Raw genomic sequence first — 18,072 nt, 5'->3', positions numbered from 1 at the left:
TGAATCAATTGAAATTGAGTCACGGATATAATTAATTTAATGTGTTTAAACGATTTTCCGTATAGTAAACATGCTGAATGAGGGTGACCCACAGTAAAGTGCCTGCCTGAGAGTGGAAAAACGGACACCACGTGTGCCATATGATGAAAACCTTTCAGCAAACAGAAAATGCTGCAATTTATTTCCACCTCCCCGTTCCTTTCCTTTCCAACTCTTTATTTATGGCTGAACTTGGCCTTCCGTGGTCTCCTTGGACCACAGAGGCACTTTTTATTTTGTCAGAAGACATCCTTTCTTCTCTGATCAGAAGACAATTTTAATGAAAACTGTCTGCGGCCCCGTGACAAGCACATATTAATATGTGACAAAGCGGATCAGGACAAGGGAAAAAATAGTGCAGAACTGTGTCCCTATTGTAATCCCTTTCTCCAGTAAAGGGGACCGTGCAAGATGAGAAGGGAAAGGAGGTGGCCCTGGGGGGGGGGGGGGGGAGGGGACAGGACCCAACTGAGCCACCATCCTGGCTCTGCCAAACCGTCCCTCCGTGGGACTTTGCAAGCTCCCTCTCTGGACCTCAGATACTCATCTACAACACGAGGGGGCTGAACTTGAGGATTTTAAAGAGCGCGTCCAACCCTGACATTTGCTGAGTTAGGAATTACAAACCGGAGCGGGCGTAAATGTGTGTCAAGGAACTTCTCATTAAGAAGAAACTAATCTTCAAGCCATGTAGAGTGTTGAGGCGGTCTTATCTAATTGCTCATCAAGTGGGGATTATGTGTTATTTGGCTTAGATGAAAGGGAGCACTTGGAAGTGGTTATAAATGATCGCCCACTGAGAAACATCAGGCATCTGGGCAAAATGCCGAGTGCTAGGATGAGGAGGGGCACCGAACGCTTCCTAGATTCTGTAGCTCTCTATCCAGCTGTCGCAGCCGGAGACACTATGGATTCCTTCTATTAAATAGGAAATAAAGTGTGGCAAAAGTGTACCCACGTTTTCAGACAGCTCTGCCACGGTGCTCCTGGCGGAACAGGCGAGTCCCACCCTCTCTGAGGCTCAGTCTGTGTTTGTACCAGAAGAGGGAGGACCTCTGGGGTACCTGTGGGGCCATTCTGGGGGTGAGGGTCTGGGGGGGGGGCTCAGGGGCTGCAGGAAGAGAGGCCGAACAAGCCGGGCCCTGGGCTCCTCCTCCTTTCAACTGAGAGGCTTCTCTCTCTAATCTGTATTATATACCAGCACCATGTGAGATTTTATAAGAGGATCTGAGGATAAAAAGGTTTTTTTCCAACCAAATTTTTGAAAGCTGCCCAAGTTTACCGTCTGAATCCAGGCTGCGCTATAAACAGGGGCATTGCCCGTAACTATACAGAGCTTTGACGTCTGAACCGTGGGAGCAGAGGCCAAGAGCTGTCGGGTCCAGAGTGGCTCTAGTCTGGGATTTTGGAGATCGCCTTGTTTTCAGCAAGCCTCAGCAGCTCCTCCTGCCCCCCCCCCCCCCAGCCGCGGTGCTCAAACTCCAGCGGGCATTAGCACCGCCTGGAGGGTCTGTTCAACCGCAGGGGGGGGGGCCCTTCCTGAGACTCTGCTTCAGCGCATCCCGGGCTGGGCTGGAGAATGTGCATTTCTAACCAGCGCCCAGGGTGCTGCTGGTCAAAGCGCACTTTGAGAATCAGTGGCCTGTGAGATGGCCAGACTCCTCAGCTTGTTCCTTCCGAAGTGGGCCCCAACTCACCTTCCCAGCCTCCTCCTCCTCCTCGCCAAGTAGCCCCACAAAGTAATTGTCCCTGCACACACTCACGCATATCTCCCTCGCTCACCACGCTCCATCTGGCCAGACTGCCGGCCCCCTCTCTGCAAGCCTAAGGCACAGCACCAGGGCTACCTCCCCCAGAAAGCTCCCTTTCTCATCCATGGTCCCAGAAACCCCTCTGGACTCATACGCTTTCTCCCATGGTGCTGAGCCCTTCTAATTCTTATTACCATCTGTGTCCAGCTCTCGCCCCTGTACTTGGACCGCGCGGGCTCCAGCACAGGGAGCCCATCTTACTCACTCGGCATCCACATCATTGTCTACACCCTCGCTACCCGCACCGCCCTGGCTACCAGACCAGCGACCAGCAAGCCTGAGCGTACACACAAAGGAGTATGAACATTTAAGAAATACACCAATCAACTCATCTTGTCTATTCTTCTTAATTCCCCAAGACAGACTGATTCTCTAAGTGGCTCTTTAAGGTAGAACATAAGACAGGAGTTTAGCCATTTTAACCTATTCTTTAGGCAAATTTCCCTTATTTTCTGAGAGCAGAGTCAGTAACAAATACATCATTATGAGACAAACTAACTGCCACTTACGTCCACTACCGGAAGGTAGTATAATGCAGCGATTAAGAGCGACACCCAGGCTCAAATCCCAGTTCTACCTCTGATTGGCTGTAGAACTTAAATGCTCTGCACCCCAGGCTCCTCACCTCTAATGGTAATAATAACAGCATCTGCTTCCTATGGATGGCATATGGGTGCAATGAGATCATTATTAACACTAATAACCCTAGCATGGGCCTAGCATTGGGCATACATTATTGCATCTAATCTATCCGAAGTGCTTAGTGAAGTATGTAGCCCATAATAAACATTAAAGAAATGTTAGCAATTATTATCGTTGCAAGACGTATATTATTATCCCCGTCTCCCGGATGAGAAACTTGAGGCTCAGAGCAAGTAGCCTGCTCAACAAATATCAGCAGTTCTTACTTTATAATGGTAAATCTTTATACCTACCTCATCAGGTAGGTACTATTTCCATTTTGGGAATGAAAACTCTATGGTTGGGAGACGGTACCTCGAAAGATCCAGGATTTGAACCCGACTTAGGGTCCAGAGCTCTTGCTGCCCCCATCCCCCACCTGGTGAATTTCAACTGTAATCTGTGTACAGTCAACTCACTATGCCCTTTGTAATCCGTGAGCTATAGAGAAGCATCTTTCCAGCCTGTCAGAGAGCATCACTGAACCTGTCCCTCATTTCAGCAGCCAGGCAATCCTACAACCCATAGGAAGTTATTTCAATGATCAGAGAAAAGGGACCTCGTCTCAAAGGGCACGTGACTCAGCCCCTCTTGCCTTGTACATCTCCAAGGGGCACTAAGGAAAGCAGAGTCTGGGGCGTGGGACTCACCGTGACCCCGAAGAAGTTGGTCTCATTCATGGCATTGAGGATGATCTTGCCCAGTGTGTGGTCCGTGTAGTTGAAATCCTGGATCCGCTGGTGCCGGCTGCTGGCATGCAGTGTCTCCATGGCCCTCTGCAGCGTCTTGGCGATGACCCAGATGCCATCGTAGGCATACCCGTGGAACTTGCTGGGCCCCACGCCTGACCGCTTGTTGTTGTACTCTCTCTCATACTGCTGTGGAGTCTGTAAAACAGGGCAGTGGGGGGACACCAGGTTATAGCCAGCAGGGACATCAGGCACGTGGTGCCAAGAACGGACACTCTCCAATGCTTACTGTGGGCCAGGCCCGGTGCCAGGCTCTTTGCGGGCATTGTCTCATTTAATCCAGACAATGACATCATACAGTGGGGACTATTATTGTCCCCATTTTACAGATGAGAATACTGATTCGGGGAAGTTGTCTTGCCCAGGATCACACGGCCAGTGAGTTGCAAGGTCGAGACTTGCATCCAGGCTGTCTAGCAAGGCTAGGGTGAAGGAATAATGCACCTGAAGCAGTCCTCCCTGTGATATTTGCAGGGCCTGGAGCTATAGGACCAGCGGAGGACCACATTCCATATGTCTAAATATTTAAGTTACAGACCAGCAAATAAACTGCTCGATAAAATATTTTCTATCTCCCCATCATAATGAATATACCTTCCTAATGATCTGGAAGGGCAAGTTTGAATTCAGCATTACGGGGCTTCTCCGAGCTTCAGGAGGGACACAGAGGCACAGGCAGAGCCGGCCTTGCCGTGGGGCCCACCCCTGCAGCCCAGCCAAGCTCGGTCCACACCTCCTCCCCCTCCAACATCAGAGACCTTTAACTTCCCCAGAAGTGCGGCCCAACCTCAGGAGGGCCGGCCCCGCCAAGAGGCTCCCTGGCTCTGGAAGTGGTTCCAGCTGTTTGGGCAGGGCATTCAGGGTGTGATGTAGGAGGGAGGGGGTGGGGGGTATGTCCCAATGGCTTGTGGATTCTGAGCCCCTGGGGCCCGAGTGGGGCCTGCCTAGAGCATGGGGCCCAGGGCCTGTCCCAGGTGCCCGGATGTAAGGGCTGTCCTGACCCTATAATGTGCCCCTCCTCTTTCCTCTTCTGTAATACAGCAAGGTCTGTGAATAATTCAGCATTTTGTAAAAAAGCATTTTTTTTCTCCCATTGAATCATAAAAGAATTTCATTGGTGATATTAGCCTTCTGATTGTAGCCACAAAGTCATGAAAACCTTTTTACTCTAGTTGCTGAGGCTTACACATCCAAAGGGATGCCACCCCAGGGAAACCCATCACCCTCAACCTTTCTATGGGCCTCTCAAGTCACTTCTGAACTCCTCTGCCAGAAATGTCATCAGAGCCCACAGCTTAGTCTTCGGAGAAAATCTCTTTGGGAACAGATCACATAAAGAAACCATTGACTCATTGTCAGTTTATACTGGGAAGGGCTCTTAGAGATGGCCACACATGTTCCCTCCACCTGCAGCCTGAGGCACAGAGAGGTCCAGAGACTTGTCTGAGGTCACACAGCGTGTGTGTGTGTGTGTGTGTGTGTGTGTGGAATTACACTGGTCCCATTCCATCTCTGCTCCTTTGTTCCTTATTGACTTCCGAGGGCATAATTGCTTTTTGAAAACTACCCCGAGTTGTTTGGTGCCAGGTCTAGCGCCCAAGGAGGGTGGTGAGGCTGAGCCCTCGAGGGCTGGGTCTCGTGGCTGGAGCCCAGGTGAGTCTCTTGCCCTTGGTTCACTCACACGTGCCTGGGGACAGCCAAGTGCCTCCAACTGTGGACCCTGTAGGGGAGGAATTCTGCCTGGCGAACCGGGAATGCTGGTCTCCCAGCAATAGCGCCCCCTCCTTCTTTGCTTCAGCTCCCACTGGATGACTCAGGTCTTATCCCTGTTAACAGTTTTCCTTGGAAACGCATCATGTCCAGCCATCACATTTGTTCATCACTCAAAACACACAGCAGAAGCTCCTAAATCCAAGGGTTCCTCAAGGAGGCAGCACCATCTCTGTCTCTAGCCTTGCTCAGGGCCTTGAGTGGCTCCTCACTGTCCCTCACACCCTCCACCCTCCTGCTCTCAGCTCTCCGCCCTCCTCCCTGCGGAGCATGCAGGGTCCCTTAGGAGGCGCACTCTCTCCCTTAGACCTCTTGGGTCCTTTGATCACATCAAGTTTGTTCGCACCTCAGGGCTTTTGCACCAGCTGGTTCCTCTGCCAGAAAGCTTCCCCAGCTCGTTGCATGATATTCTCTGCATTCAAATGTCAACACTTGTCACTTCTCAGGGGTGGCTTCCCTGACCCACCCTTTCTAAAAACCCCTCACCCCAGGCATTCCCTATCCACTGGTTTGATCTTCTTAACTGCACTTTTCACTGCCTGCAACTTTCCTACTTAGGCGTCTGTTTGCCCATTGTCTGTTGTTCCAGCCCTCCCTCCTCCTCCCCTCCCTCCCACAACCAGAATTAAGCTCCATGTGGTCAAGATGTTTTCTGTCTTGATCACTGAGGTATCACCAGAACCCATGGCAATACCTACAGAGATCCTTCCCAAGCCTCAATTTCTCCATTTGTAAAATGAGGAGGTGGGATCAGGCGATCTGGAAGTTTCCTCTTGGCAACATAGGCAGAAGCCTGGCACAGTTGGTAAGGACAGAGGATTTGGAAGCAGGCAAGCCTGCCCTCCAGCTTTGGCTCTGGCAAGGTCTTACCTCCTCCAGGTCTCTGTGTCCTCCCTTGCTGGGCGTCCATGCAGCTTCAGTGACATGAAGCGTGCAAAATGCCCAGCCCAGTGTCCAGGACGTGCTGGTGTGCCACAAATATCACCCACTGTTACTAGCAGTAAAGGTGGCTGACTGGACCTGGCCACCCAGGATGCCCCGAAGAGCCAAGGTTGCACTGACATCTGTGCTGAGGGGGGCCAACAGTTCTCTGGTGCATGCACGCCCTACCTTACTTCCTTAACCAATCTCCAATTATTGGACATTTAGGCTGTTTTGAATTTGTCCCAATTATAGGACTACAAAAAGCATCCTTGTATCTAAATTTTCTGAACACATACTGGTACTTATTTTTTTCAGAATAAATTCCCAGAAGTATAATTGCTGAGGCAAAGAGTATAACAAACTTAAACACGATTCATCCATATTTGGGCCAAGACAGTCTCCCCAAATATGAGAAATTAAAATCCCCCTGGGTATGAAAGTACCCATTTCCCTGATTCCTTGACAACAATAGCTATTACAATGTTAAAAATCTCTGGTTTGTTAGGTTAAGAAAAAGAAGTGCATCCCCTTTTAATTTTAATTTGCATCTCTCTGACTAATGAGTAGAGTGAGCTCCTTTCAAGTACTGATAGGCAATTTTTAATTCTTAGGTGCTTTTCTTTTTTCTACCATAATGTTATGGTGATAGTCACACCTGTCAATGTTTTGTTTAAGTGCATTCTTATTATTTTTCCATCTTTTACTATTTGAGTATATTTTCTTTGATTTTTAAAGTTTGGTCTATTTCTGGTTATTAAATTTAGCTATTGGCTATGTTAAAAGTATTACAAATTACTTGGATTTGTTTTCTCTAATTGCTTTAAGTATAAAAGTTCTGAGGCCCCTTTGACTTCTTCTCTCCCGGATTTTGCTCCTGTGAGCTTTCTCTGATTAATACAAAAGCATCGAGGGCTGCTGGTGTCTGTATTGGAGTCCTGTTTGTTCAACCTAATAATTATATTCAGATGATGTTTCCAGACCTCTTCCCTACCCAGAACATGCCACTGGGTCATCCTTCAAGGTTTCTATGACCCTTTTAAAGTCAGGGGCCCAGACGTGAGGCAAACATTCTCAGTGTGGTCTCACTAAGGGATAAGTGAGTATAATCTTTTAACTTCCTTAGTGTCGTTTATTGGGGTCATTTTTTGTGGAGACAGTAAGGGGAACAAAATCGTATCATTTATTCAGTATGACCTTCGAGCAAACACAAGCCCCTCTGTATACTTTTTACATGTGTGCTTATAAATCCACATCTTTCTATCTCTTAACACTGTTCTTCACCCAGGGCGTGAGGGACAGGAGGTAGGGGGAGAACAATGGAAATATGGCTGTTGACCTCATTTCTGTGGGAAGAGTCGTTGGAATGGGACAGGTGTAGCTAAGCCCGGCAAGGTGACCTCATTCTCACTGTCTTAGCAAAGCACTGAGTTGAAGTCATTGCCACCGCATTATATCCCAGGCCATTCATCACTTCCCAGGTGAAGCCAGCACCAATCTCCCTTGGGCAAAACAATGACAGCAGGAAGAAACACTCTCACAATTGTCTGAGAAAAAGTAGTAGTTGTTCTTCGAGCAGGCCTCTGATTATTCAGGGCAGAAGAATTTCTTCCATTGTAGAGCTGACACTGAAGGCTGATTAATTACTCATTCTCTGAGGTCAGGTTTATCACGAGATGCTAAAAGTTTCTGAGAAAATAACTTTATACAGATAGTCCCAATTACTGACAGGTTGTGCTCCAGCATATTTTTGAAAGGCAGTTGTTGGAACTTGGAACATATTTTTCCACAGAAACTATGTTATAAATAGTGGTTAGGCTCCCAGGCTAGCCCACACAAGCTTGCTAACCCACAATGTGACTAAACCTTATGGGTCTGTCATTCCAACAGCACCAAGCAGAGTCCTGCTTTCAGGGAGAGAGGAGCCTCATGGACAGAAGACAGCAGAAGGTGAAGAACCCCTCCCCTTCCGCATCTCCAGCTGCCATCCCCAGAGTGGCAAAACTGGCAGAGTTTCTCTCTAGCATCCCCTGTGGGATTTTGGAATCCCAGAGTCTCATTTGGGAGGTACACTAGGGAGGGTTATTTAGTCTCCTTGTTCTTGTACCCCAGTTTGCAGATTGCCTGGGGACCTTGTTAAATGCAGATGCCAGAGCCCTACATTTTGATTCAGTACGTCTATGGGATAATTTCAGAATCTGTATTTCTATCAACCTTCCAAGATCTCAAGAATATACAAATCGGTTACCACTGATTAAGTCCCTCCTACAATCCGATTATTGGATCTTCTCAATAGCAACTTCTAGATGTTTGCTGAGCTCCATTTTAGACTCCTCCAGGGCTGAGAAGCTCACTCTCTCTTCAGGAAGAGCTTGCACTTAAGGAGTGTTTGCCGTCTAGGAGATTTGTGTTCTGGATGCAGCATCTGCAGCATCTCCCTATGACCTGTATTCTGCGTGCAGTGTCTCCTTGTGGAGCTGCGGTAAACATGTCTGTTCCCTCTTATGCACAACAGCCCCTCAAAGAGCTGAAGGCAGTGGCAGGCTACCCTGTCCCCAGGGTGCTGTCTTCTACCTTTGAAGCAAAATCGTCTCAGTTCACACTTCCACTCTGACGGTGATGAAATGGCTTATATCAGACCAAAGCTCCCATGAAGAACATTCAGAGAAGCAGAATAAAATGTAAAAATAGCTATTCAAAGACATCCTAGAGCAACCAGGACATCTAGGACTTGAGGAGCAAGATGCTGGAAAGAAGAGAAGGCTTGGAGAAGAGAACAGCAATCTTTACTGTTTCCCCTGGAGGCATTTGCTGATTTGTAGGTAGGAAAGTTAATTGCAGGAAACAAAACACTGGGTCAGAGTCCCACAGGGAGCGCAAGACAGAAAACTATAGTTCAGGGTTATCAGGATAGCAAGGCTTGTAAAAACCAAGGTGTTAGAGGAAAAAGCAGCACAGAAAAGTAAGCCCAGTATTCAGACTGGTCTTTGCACTTGAAATATTTCATGATAACTAAGCCGCATAAAGCAAGAGGCTGAGAAGCCAAGAAAATGCAGTGGCTGAGGGGTTTAGAAATTAAACAGAAGTGTTTGGAGTCTCACAGTATCAGGGAAGACAAAAGTTGAACTCCAGGGCCAGTAAACACCCCAGGATTTCAGCTGATAACAATGAAGGGCAAATACAAGGAATAAGAGCAAATCAAAATAGACCAGGTCTATACAAACCAAAACCAAGGGGCGCCTGGGTGGCTCAGTCGTTGGGCATCTGCCTTCGGCTCAGCTCATGATCCCAGGGTCCCGGGATGGAGCCCTGCATCGGGCTCCCTGCTCGGCGGGAGGCCTGCTTCTCCCTCTCCCTCTCCCACTCCCCCTGCTTGTGTTCCCTCTCTCGCTGTGTCTGTCTCTGTCACAAATAAATAAATAAAATCTTGAAAACAAAAACAAAAAAATAAAACGAAGACTGGAATCATCTCAATTCTTGATTGGATTAGGTGATCTTCCCCTAGTTGAGCTACCGTCTTAAAGAGAAATAAATCTTCTCTGAAGAAAGATAACACCATCTGTAGTCTATTTTCTCATCTCCAATTATATTAATAAAATGTAACAGGTACACCAGGAAATAGGACCAAATAATAAAAAGAGAAAAGGAAGGAAGGCAGGCAGGCAGGCAGGCAAAAAGTAAGGAAGGGAATAAGGAAGGAAAGAATAAAGGAAAGAAGAAAAATAGACAATAGAAACAGACTCACAGATGATCCAAATCTTGAAGTTATTAGACATGACTTTAAAAGAGGAACATTTATGTGTTCAAAAAAATAGATGAAAAGATACAGAATATTACCAAAGAACTGGGAGCTATGGAAAAAAAAAGAGAGATTAAAACGAAGAGTCTAAAAATGAAAAATACAACTGAAATTAACTCAATAGATGGATGAAGCAGCATATTAGACAGAGCAGAAAGTAGGTTAGTGAACTAGAAGAAAGGGTAGTAGTGGTAAATAGCTAATGAATATTCAGACTGAAACACAGATGGGGAAAAAAAAGAGTAGAAAATAAGAAATGAACATAAGATATACGGAATATGTTGAAAATGTCTCACATATGTATAATTGTTGTCTTGGAATGTGAGGAAAGAAAGAATAGGCAGAAACAATATTTAAAAGGATATTATGCTAGAATCTCTCCAAACACGTACAATCCACAGATTCATGAAGTTGTATGAACTCTGTGAACTACAATCAAGATAAGCTCCAAAAAAGCCTCATTTTAGTACAGCATAGTAAAACTGCTGAAGATCAAAGCAAAGACAAAATCTTAAAAATAGTTAGAGAAAGGAAGATGCATTACCTTCAAAAGACCTGACTTAATAGAAACAATGGAAGCCAGAAGACAAATAATGGACTATCTAGAATTTTACACCTCAAAATTAAAGGCAAAAGAAAGAAAATTTCAGAGAACCAGAAACTGAGAGAATTTGTCCCTAGCCAACCCGCAGTAAAAGAAAGACCAAGAAGAGTTCTTCAGGCAGAATGAAAGTGATCATAAACAGAAGAACAGAAATGCAGGAAGGAATGAGAAGTAATGGAAAGTGTAAATATGTGAGTAGATCTAAATGAAAAATGACATCAGGGCCAGGAACATCCAGGAAAATCTTAAAGAAGAAGAACAAAGGTGAAAGATTATATGACTAGGTATCAGGTCTTATAATAAGGTTTTAGTTATTAAGACAGTGGTATTGGTTAATGGATAAGGAAATGGACCAATGGAAGAGAATGGAAAGTTCAGGAACAGATCCACATTATATACAATGATTAGTTTATGATAGAGTTGTCACTATAGCATGGGGGGGGGTGGATGGTGAGGATGATGGACTTTTCAATAAATGGTCCTGAATCAACTGGTTATTAAGTCAATTTTCCTACATCAGCCTACAAATCCACATGGGCAGAAAATGAATCTTGATCTTACCTCACACCATACATAAAATCAATTTCATGTGGATTCTATATCTAAATGTGAAAAGGAAAAAAAACTTCTAAAAGATAGGAAAATATTTTCATGAGTGTGGGTAGGCAAAGATGTTTAAATAGAACACAGATAATACTAATCATAAAGAAGATGAATAAACTGGACTACATTAAAATTAAGAATTTCTGTTCACCAAAATACATCATTAAGGAAGTGAAAGCGTAAGTTCAAGAAGGGGGGAAGATATAAATAATACATATAACCATCCAAGGATTCATATGCAGAATTTAAAAAGAACTACAAATCAATACGAAACAGGCAGAGAATCCAAGTAGAAAAAAATGGGCAAAAGACTTGAACAGGAAATTTGTAAAAGAGGGTATCAAAATGACCAGTAAAGATATGGAAAGATATTTGACTTCATGAGTCATCAGAGAAATGTAAATTAAAACTCAAATGAAATACCACTACACACCCACTAGATTGGCTAAAATTAAAAAGCCGACAATACCAAATGTTGGTGAGCATGTGAACCAACTGGGGCTCTCAATCACTGCTGGTGGGTGTGTAAATTGGTACAACCACTTTAGAAATCTGTTTGGCAGGGTCTCCTAAAGCTGAACATATGCATACCCTGTGACTCAGAAATTCCACCCCTACATATGCACCCAATAGTAATTTGCACATATATTCACCGAAATACCTCAAATACCTAGAAATAAACCAAACACCGTATGTGCAAGAATTCCATACAGAAAATTACAAAACATTTCTAAGAGAAATTAAAAATGACCTTGGTAAATGCAGGGATATACAAAATTCATGTTCATATATTATTAAGTCAATTTTTCCTACATCAACCTACAAATTCAGTAACATCCCAACAACAAGCCAGAGCGGATTTGTGTATATGTGTGTGTAAACTGACTCACTACTCCTTTCTCCAGCTCTGAGGCTGCTGTGCTAATGAAGAGACCACAATTTGTCAGCACTTATTGTGTGTTTGGCACTCTGCAAGATACTTTTCTTTACTTTACTTTATTTTATTTTTTTTTAAAGATTTTATTTATTTATTTGAGAGAGAGAGAATGAGAGATAGAGAGCACGAGAGGGAAGAGGGTCAGAGGGAGAAGCAGACTCCCCGCCGAGCAGGGAGCCCGATGCGGGACTCCATCCCGGGACTCCAGGATCATGACCTGAGCCGAAGGCAGTCGCTTAACCAACTGAGCCACCCAGGCGCCCTTTACTTTACTTTACTTTAATCCTTATAAATCTTATAAAAGATATTATTACCCCAATATTGCAGATAAGAAACAATTTCAGAAAAGTCAAATGACTTGCCCAATGTCATTGTATCACTATCACTATGTCACCCAATTCAGCTGCCTATAACAGAAAAAAAATTATCAGTGACTTAGAGGTAGTTTATTGTTTTCTCACATAAAAGATGTCCATACGTTGGCAGTGCATGGCTGCCATGGCAGGTCCATAGTGTAATCAGGGACCCAGCTCCTATCTATGTGCAACACTACCCTAGAATGAAGCTTCCTTCTCACGGTCACTTCTTGAGCCAAGATGGCTGCCAGAACTCTAACCATCCCATCCACATTCCAGCTAACATAAAGGAGAAGGGAAAAGAAGAAGGGCAAGCTCTCCCCTTAAAGGAGACTTCCAGAAATCCCATATAACACTCCTACTTATATTCCTTGCCCAGACTTAGAATCCTGGCCATATCTAGCCACATGGGAAGCTGGAAAACGTCCCTTTTCAGCTGGGTGGCAACATACCTACTCAAAAACCAGAGTTGTGTTACTGAAGTACACTGGGGGGCTATGGATATTGGTATGGACAACTAGCTATCTTTCAGTCTCCCAGCTGGGAAGCGGTGGGGCCAAAATTCAAATCTAGCCAGTGCCCTTATTACTTATGACCCTCCAGAGGCTACCACACCTTTCCTCCGGAGCCCATGTTCCTCTGCTACACTACCTGTCCCCCATCGAAGTGAATTCCTAGGGAAGCAAGGGGAACAGGAGCTTTGTGGGGAAGGTGGGAGGCAGAGGCAGTGGCCTTGCGAAGGATGACCTCCCCAGGGAGCACGCCTACTTGTCCATGGCCCCTTCCCTTCCTCCTCTTTAGAGCCCAGAGCTTCCCAGAAGTTCCACGTTCTTTGTCAGGGAGCTCACTTGGCAGTGACAATGAGATGGGTACAGCTTTTCCTGGGTCATTGGCTCTCCACTGAGGACTCACTTGATTTGTGTTTCCTCCATTTCTGCACTGTTAAATCAATAGTCACGGGTGGTTGCAGAAGCTTCTTGCCAGAAAACATTACAAAACTCCTCCAAAGAATGAGCCTGTGCATTTGATGGGGGATTGGGGCCTCTGAGGTCCCCAGTGATTCCAGGGTTCTGTGAACATCTCCATCTGGTGCCTTGGTCCAGCTGTCTCAGCAGGAGAATGGGAAAAATGTCCAGAGAGGCTGAGCCATCACCAGAGAAACCTGGCCAGAGTTGTAAAGGCTCACAATGGAAACAAGCCTCACAGGACTTTGGAAAGGGAAAGCTGACGATGGAAATCACCAATGTCAAAGAGTTCCTATGGGGGAGCGGAGAGGTAATGGGGAGTCTCAGTGAGTGGAGCCAAAGCAAGTGCGCAGAGGCTATCCTCATAAGGTTCCAGAAGACTGAGCTCTGGATGTGCTCAGGGAAGCCCCAAGGTCTGCATTTGTCTCATCATCGGAAATTCCAGCAGGAAGAGACTGATGAATGTACTCTGGGGACCAAGGCCTTGTTATTCCTTGTTATTCCTCCTACCAGAACGCTCCTGGGTGTCAGTGAAAGAGTTGGGGATGGCCTGACTGGCAACAGGTGTACGGGAGGGGAAGCCTCGGAGAACACATTCCAAGAGGGGCCACTGTTTTACCCGATTCTACAACTTTCTCTACCAGCAGTCACCTTTATCCCAGGGACCCCAAGGTTTAACATTACAACCACGTCACGCAGCGCACTGTAAGAACCCAGTACCATATTTGCACAGAGCCAGAGAACGTAGCTGTGAGAGGAACCCAGGAGTTATCTGGTCCAAATCTCTCCTTTTCAGCTGGGAAACAGGCTGGGGTGGGGGTGGGGAAGGAGAATGACTAGCTGCCGGAGGCCGATTAATTGGTGGGAATGCCAGGATTTGTGCCAGATCTCTCGATCACCAGAGCCATGCTCTCCCGTATGCCACCTACTAGCGGTGGCTGGCCGAGACAGAAAGGGCTGATTTGGGTGCGTTCTGTTCTAAGCTTGTCACAAGACTTGGGCGGAGAGCATGGCAGAGGGGAAGGGGCTCTGGGTAGGGAACCAGCTGTCCTGGCTTCAGGTCCTGGGGCTGTCTCTGACCTGCTGGGTGACTGTATCAGTTTCCTGGGGCTGCCATGGCAAATTTCCACAAACAGGGTGGCTTGAAACAACAGAAGTTTATTCTCTCCCACTTCTGGAGGCCGGGAGTCCAAAACTCAGGAGTCAGCAGGGCTGGTTCCCTCTGGAGGCTCTGAGGGACAATCCATCCCATGCTTCTCTCCTAGCTCCTGGTGGCTGCCGGCTATCCTTGGCATTCTCTTTCTTGGGGAGGTATCACTCCAGTTTCTGCCTGCGCCGTCACATGACCACCTTCAAGTGGCAAACCTCCCTTTGCCTTTCTCTTATAAGGACCCTCGCCATTGCACTTAGGGTTTACCCAGGTAGTCCAGGGTGACCTCATCTCAAGATCCCTAAATTAATTACATCTTGCAAAGATGCTTTTCCCAGATAAGGTCACATTCACAGGTTCCAAGGGTTAGGACACTGACCTATCTTTTTAGGGGCCACTACTCAACCCACTACAAGGATCTTGGGTATGACCCTTCCCATTTCTGCTGCTTAGTTTCCCTAATATGGACGGCAAAAGCTCACTGACTTGCTTCTACAAGTGTCTGCTTATCTTCATGGACACCAGTGGACCCCAAAATAGAGGCCTTGAGCTCAGCAGCCTGTGCCAGACTGAGCACAGTCCCCAGCAGTCATGTATAACACAAATTCAAATTCAAGAACTATTTCCCACCTCTCTAGACCTTCCTTTGACCATATACTCTTGGAGATGAGTAGGGGAACTTGGCTGTGGTCAGACCACAAATAAGAATGCTTTATTCAACCGCGGGCCCCACACCCCAGGGAGAGAGCATTCAACAAGAACAAGCGCAGAGGATGGGCTGAGTGGGGAAGGAGTTTGATACACACAACCTGTTCAGGGCCAGGACTGGCGGGGGGAGGGGGGGAGGGGGAGGGGAGCAAGGTGTGAAAATGAAGAGGGAGCCGAATACCTCATTAATCAAGAGAAATGACATTTTAAGGCAGTATTTTTAAAAATCAAAACGAATGCAAAAAAAAAAATCCATGATGAACAAAACATCAACCTTTTACATAAAGATAAGATCCAGTCTTGCAATTGTGTAACTTAGATCACTTAGTTCTCCCTAATCCCAGTCCTGTGAATCTTACCTTTGTTTAAAATGTTGACGTTTTGTTCGTCACGGATTTTTTTGTGTGTATTAATTTTGAATTTTTAAAAAAATATTGCATTACAATACTTTTCATCTTGATTACTGAGGTTTTTAGCATTGCCTTAAATTTTGCCCTTAGGTTCTGCACTGGGCATGTGAATTACAACTAGAGGGACTGGGGCTGTTTAGTTTAGACAAGGATTGTCTCTGGGGATATGGTGACCACCCACAGGACCTGTGTGGGCCCCGAGGGACCAGCGGGGGAAATTCAGGGAGAAGTAGCGAGTACTCTGCTATAGGAAGGATCTGAGAATCTGATGGGAGGTTGGTCTAGATAATCTGTAGGAGAGCCCTAAAACTTTGATTTCAAGAAGTAGATGCCTCAGATTTTCTTGTGTAACTTCAATCATCTTGTAACCTCGGGATAATGTAAGAAATGCTATCTCTTGCTTCAAACACCTCAGAGGCAGGGGCCGGGTGTCCTGGAATTTCGGAAGCTGACCCATGCCGGCAGCCTGGCACTGTTCCATCCTGGGAGGCCAATGAGTAGGTCACCCACACTGTGGGGTGAAGTGAACAACCCCAGGAATACCCACAAAGTGTTCCATTCCCAGGCACAGAGTTATGGGGGTGAGGTCAGCCTCAGCACCAGTCCTAAATAAAAACCATTAAAATGAAAAAAATTAAAATGAAGGTCAGTGACCCGGGAGATGTTATAAAGTCAGAGCACTACCTCTAAAAGATACTGCAAAACATGATCTTCCCAAAACGCATTCCTGTGTACTGCTTACATCTGTGCATGGCTCACCCACCCAGTAACATCCATGCTCCTTAGAATGACATTCAAGGCCATTCTCATGGTGTCTTATGGCCCCTACGCTCACAGATTTTGCGTGTGATCATTCCTGTCTTTGGTCTCCTAAAGTCCTCAGTTCAGTTATGCTGTCTGCTGGTGGGGAATTTTTTTTCTTAGTTTTTGTATCTTCCTCAAATTTTACATTATTTTGAGATTAGAGTCCAGGGTGTCCCTGGACTCAAATTTCTGCTAAAAAACTACAAACTTTGACGTCTTTAAAAATAATACTTACCGAAATAAAATGAGTCCTTTCTGCACATTATTCAGCATCTCAGAAAACTTTCTGTATGCTCATTGATTTTTTGCATGAAAATATTTCTTCCAACATTTTCTAGCCAGAGTGTTTTTCCAGCATCCCTCAGGTGCCAGCATGATCTAAAGAGTTGTTTACAAATGTGTCCTCATGATTTACCATTTTTTTTGAGAAACCAATAAATCATTCTTACAGAGCTGGCTCTGATTGAGATTAAATAATAGATAAAAAATTATATACAAAAATTTTATATAGCTTTGCCATGAAGTTTAATTCCTTCAGTGGAACTGGGGTTGGGTGGAGAAAGGAACCATCTGAGCTTAGAGAAGACAGAAGGGAATTGTGTGCACCGATTTCCTAGATACTGGCTGGTGGTTAGAACTAAGAGATAGAACTGTCTTTGTTCACCAGGGCCGCCATCCCCTGATTCTTGATAACACTTACAATGATAGGTAACAGTGTATTTCTGAAATACTTTTACCTATGCCACATTACCTGGCCCTCTTGTTACTCTCTGGGATAAGCGGGGGGGGGGGGGGGTGGTTAGTAACGCCATGGGAACATGTGGAGCACCCTGTCCAAGGTCCTGCTCCCAGGAGTGACAGCACTGAGGGACCAGGCACAATGCCAGTCACATTGCACAATCTGCCACCAGAGGAGGGTATTTCTACCCTATTATACAGATGAAGAATCCGTGGCTTGGACAACTCAAGCTCAAGTTCACACAGCTGGTAAGTGGCAAAGTGGGGTTCAAGCCAGTCTGGCTGGTCTACAGCTCATGTTTCCCAAAGTCTACTTGAGGGGGTCTGTCCTCTCCTCTAGGCTGACGGGAGCACTGGTGAGCCTGAGAAAGGACATTCCAGGTCCGAGGTACATGGAGTGAAAGCCCGACAAAGTCTGAAACACCGGGCCTGTAGTTGGTGCTGTCAAAATCATGACTCCATTGCTTACGTGGACATTGGGTTTTGTGCTTACAAAGCACCCTTACCTCATTTGATTCTCAAGTTCCTTAGAGGGGCATGCAGTAGAGGTCTGGCTATCCCCATTTAACAGGCTCAGAGAGGTCAAGGGATTTGCTCAAAGTCACACGGCAATGGCCAGAACAAGATCTGGGCACTTTGTACCAACATCATCAGACAAGATGATCAAAAGAGATGGGCCTGTGGGCTGAAGTGGGCAGACCATGGCACTGACCTTTCCTGAGATGGTCTTGATCTGCTTGGAGCTCAGGGGCTCGAAGTCCACGCCGATGTAGCCCTCCATGGCAGCAAGCAGATTCTTCCGGAGACAACGGGATGAGTTGGCTTCTGTGTGCACCTGCTCCCACCAGGTAGGCTCATACCAGCCCGGGATGATCCACTGGTATTTGCTACCATACATGTTCTCCTCATATGCCTGCAACAGATGGGTTGACCATGAAGGTACCAAGAGTTAAACATTTGTTCAAGCACTTGTGCCCTGTGAGACAGGTGGAGGGAGCTCAGGCCTCCTCCTACCAGAGGGTTTATT

General features: G+C 46.0%; 1 protein-coding gene across 1 annotated transcript in view; it reads right to left on the bottom strand.

The window, feature by feature from the left end:
* The window catches only part of GABBR2 (gamma-aminobutyric acid type B receptor subunit 2), a 342,515-nt gene that overhangs the window by 133,082 nt on the left and 191,361 nt on the right, over window positions 1-18,072 (bottom strand). The window contains exons 6-7 of the mRNA XM_025888598.2: window positions 17,758-17,958; window positions 3,182-3,418 (exon numbers count right to left, since the gene is read on the bottom strand). Of these exons, the coding sequence (XP_025744383.1) occupies window positions 3,182-3,418; window positions 17,758-17,958 (438 nt within the window). The remainder of the gene's footprint in view (window positions 1-3,181; window positions 3,419-17,757; window positions 17,959-18,072) is intronic.

Source organism: Callorhinus ursinus, unplaced genomic scaffold, assembly GCF_003265705.2.
Source record: "Callorhinus ursinus isolate GAN/ISIS: 27379988/994484 unplaced genomic scaffold, GSC_fseal_2.0 scaffold24, whole genome shotgun sequence".
NCBI classification, from domain to species: domain Eukaryota; kingdom Metazoa; phylum Chordata; class Mammalia; order Carnivora; family Otariidae; genus Callorhinus; species Callorhinus ursinus.
The sequence above is the reverse complement of the archived record's forward strand: the minus strand, read 5'-3'. Positions and strand labels throughout refer to the sequence as shown.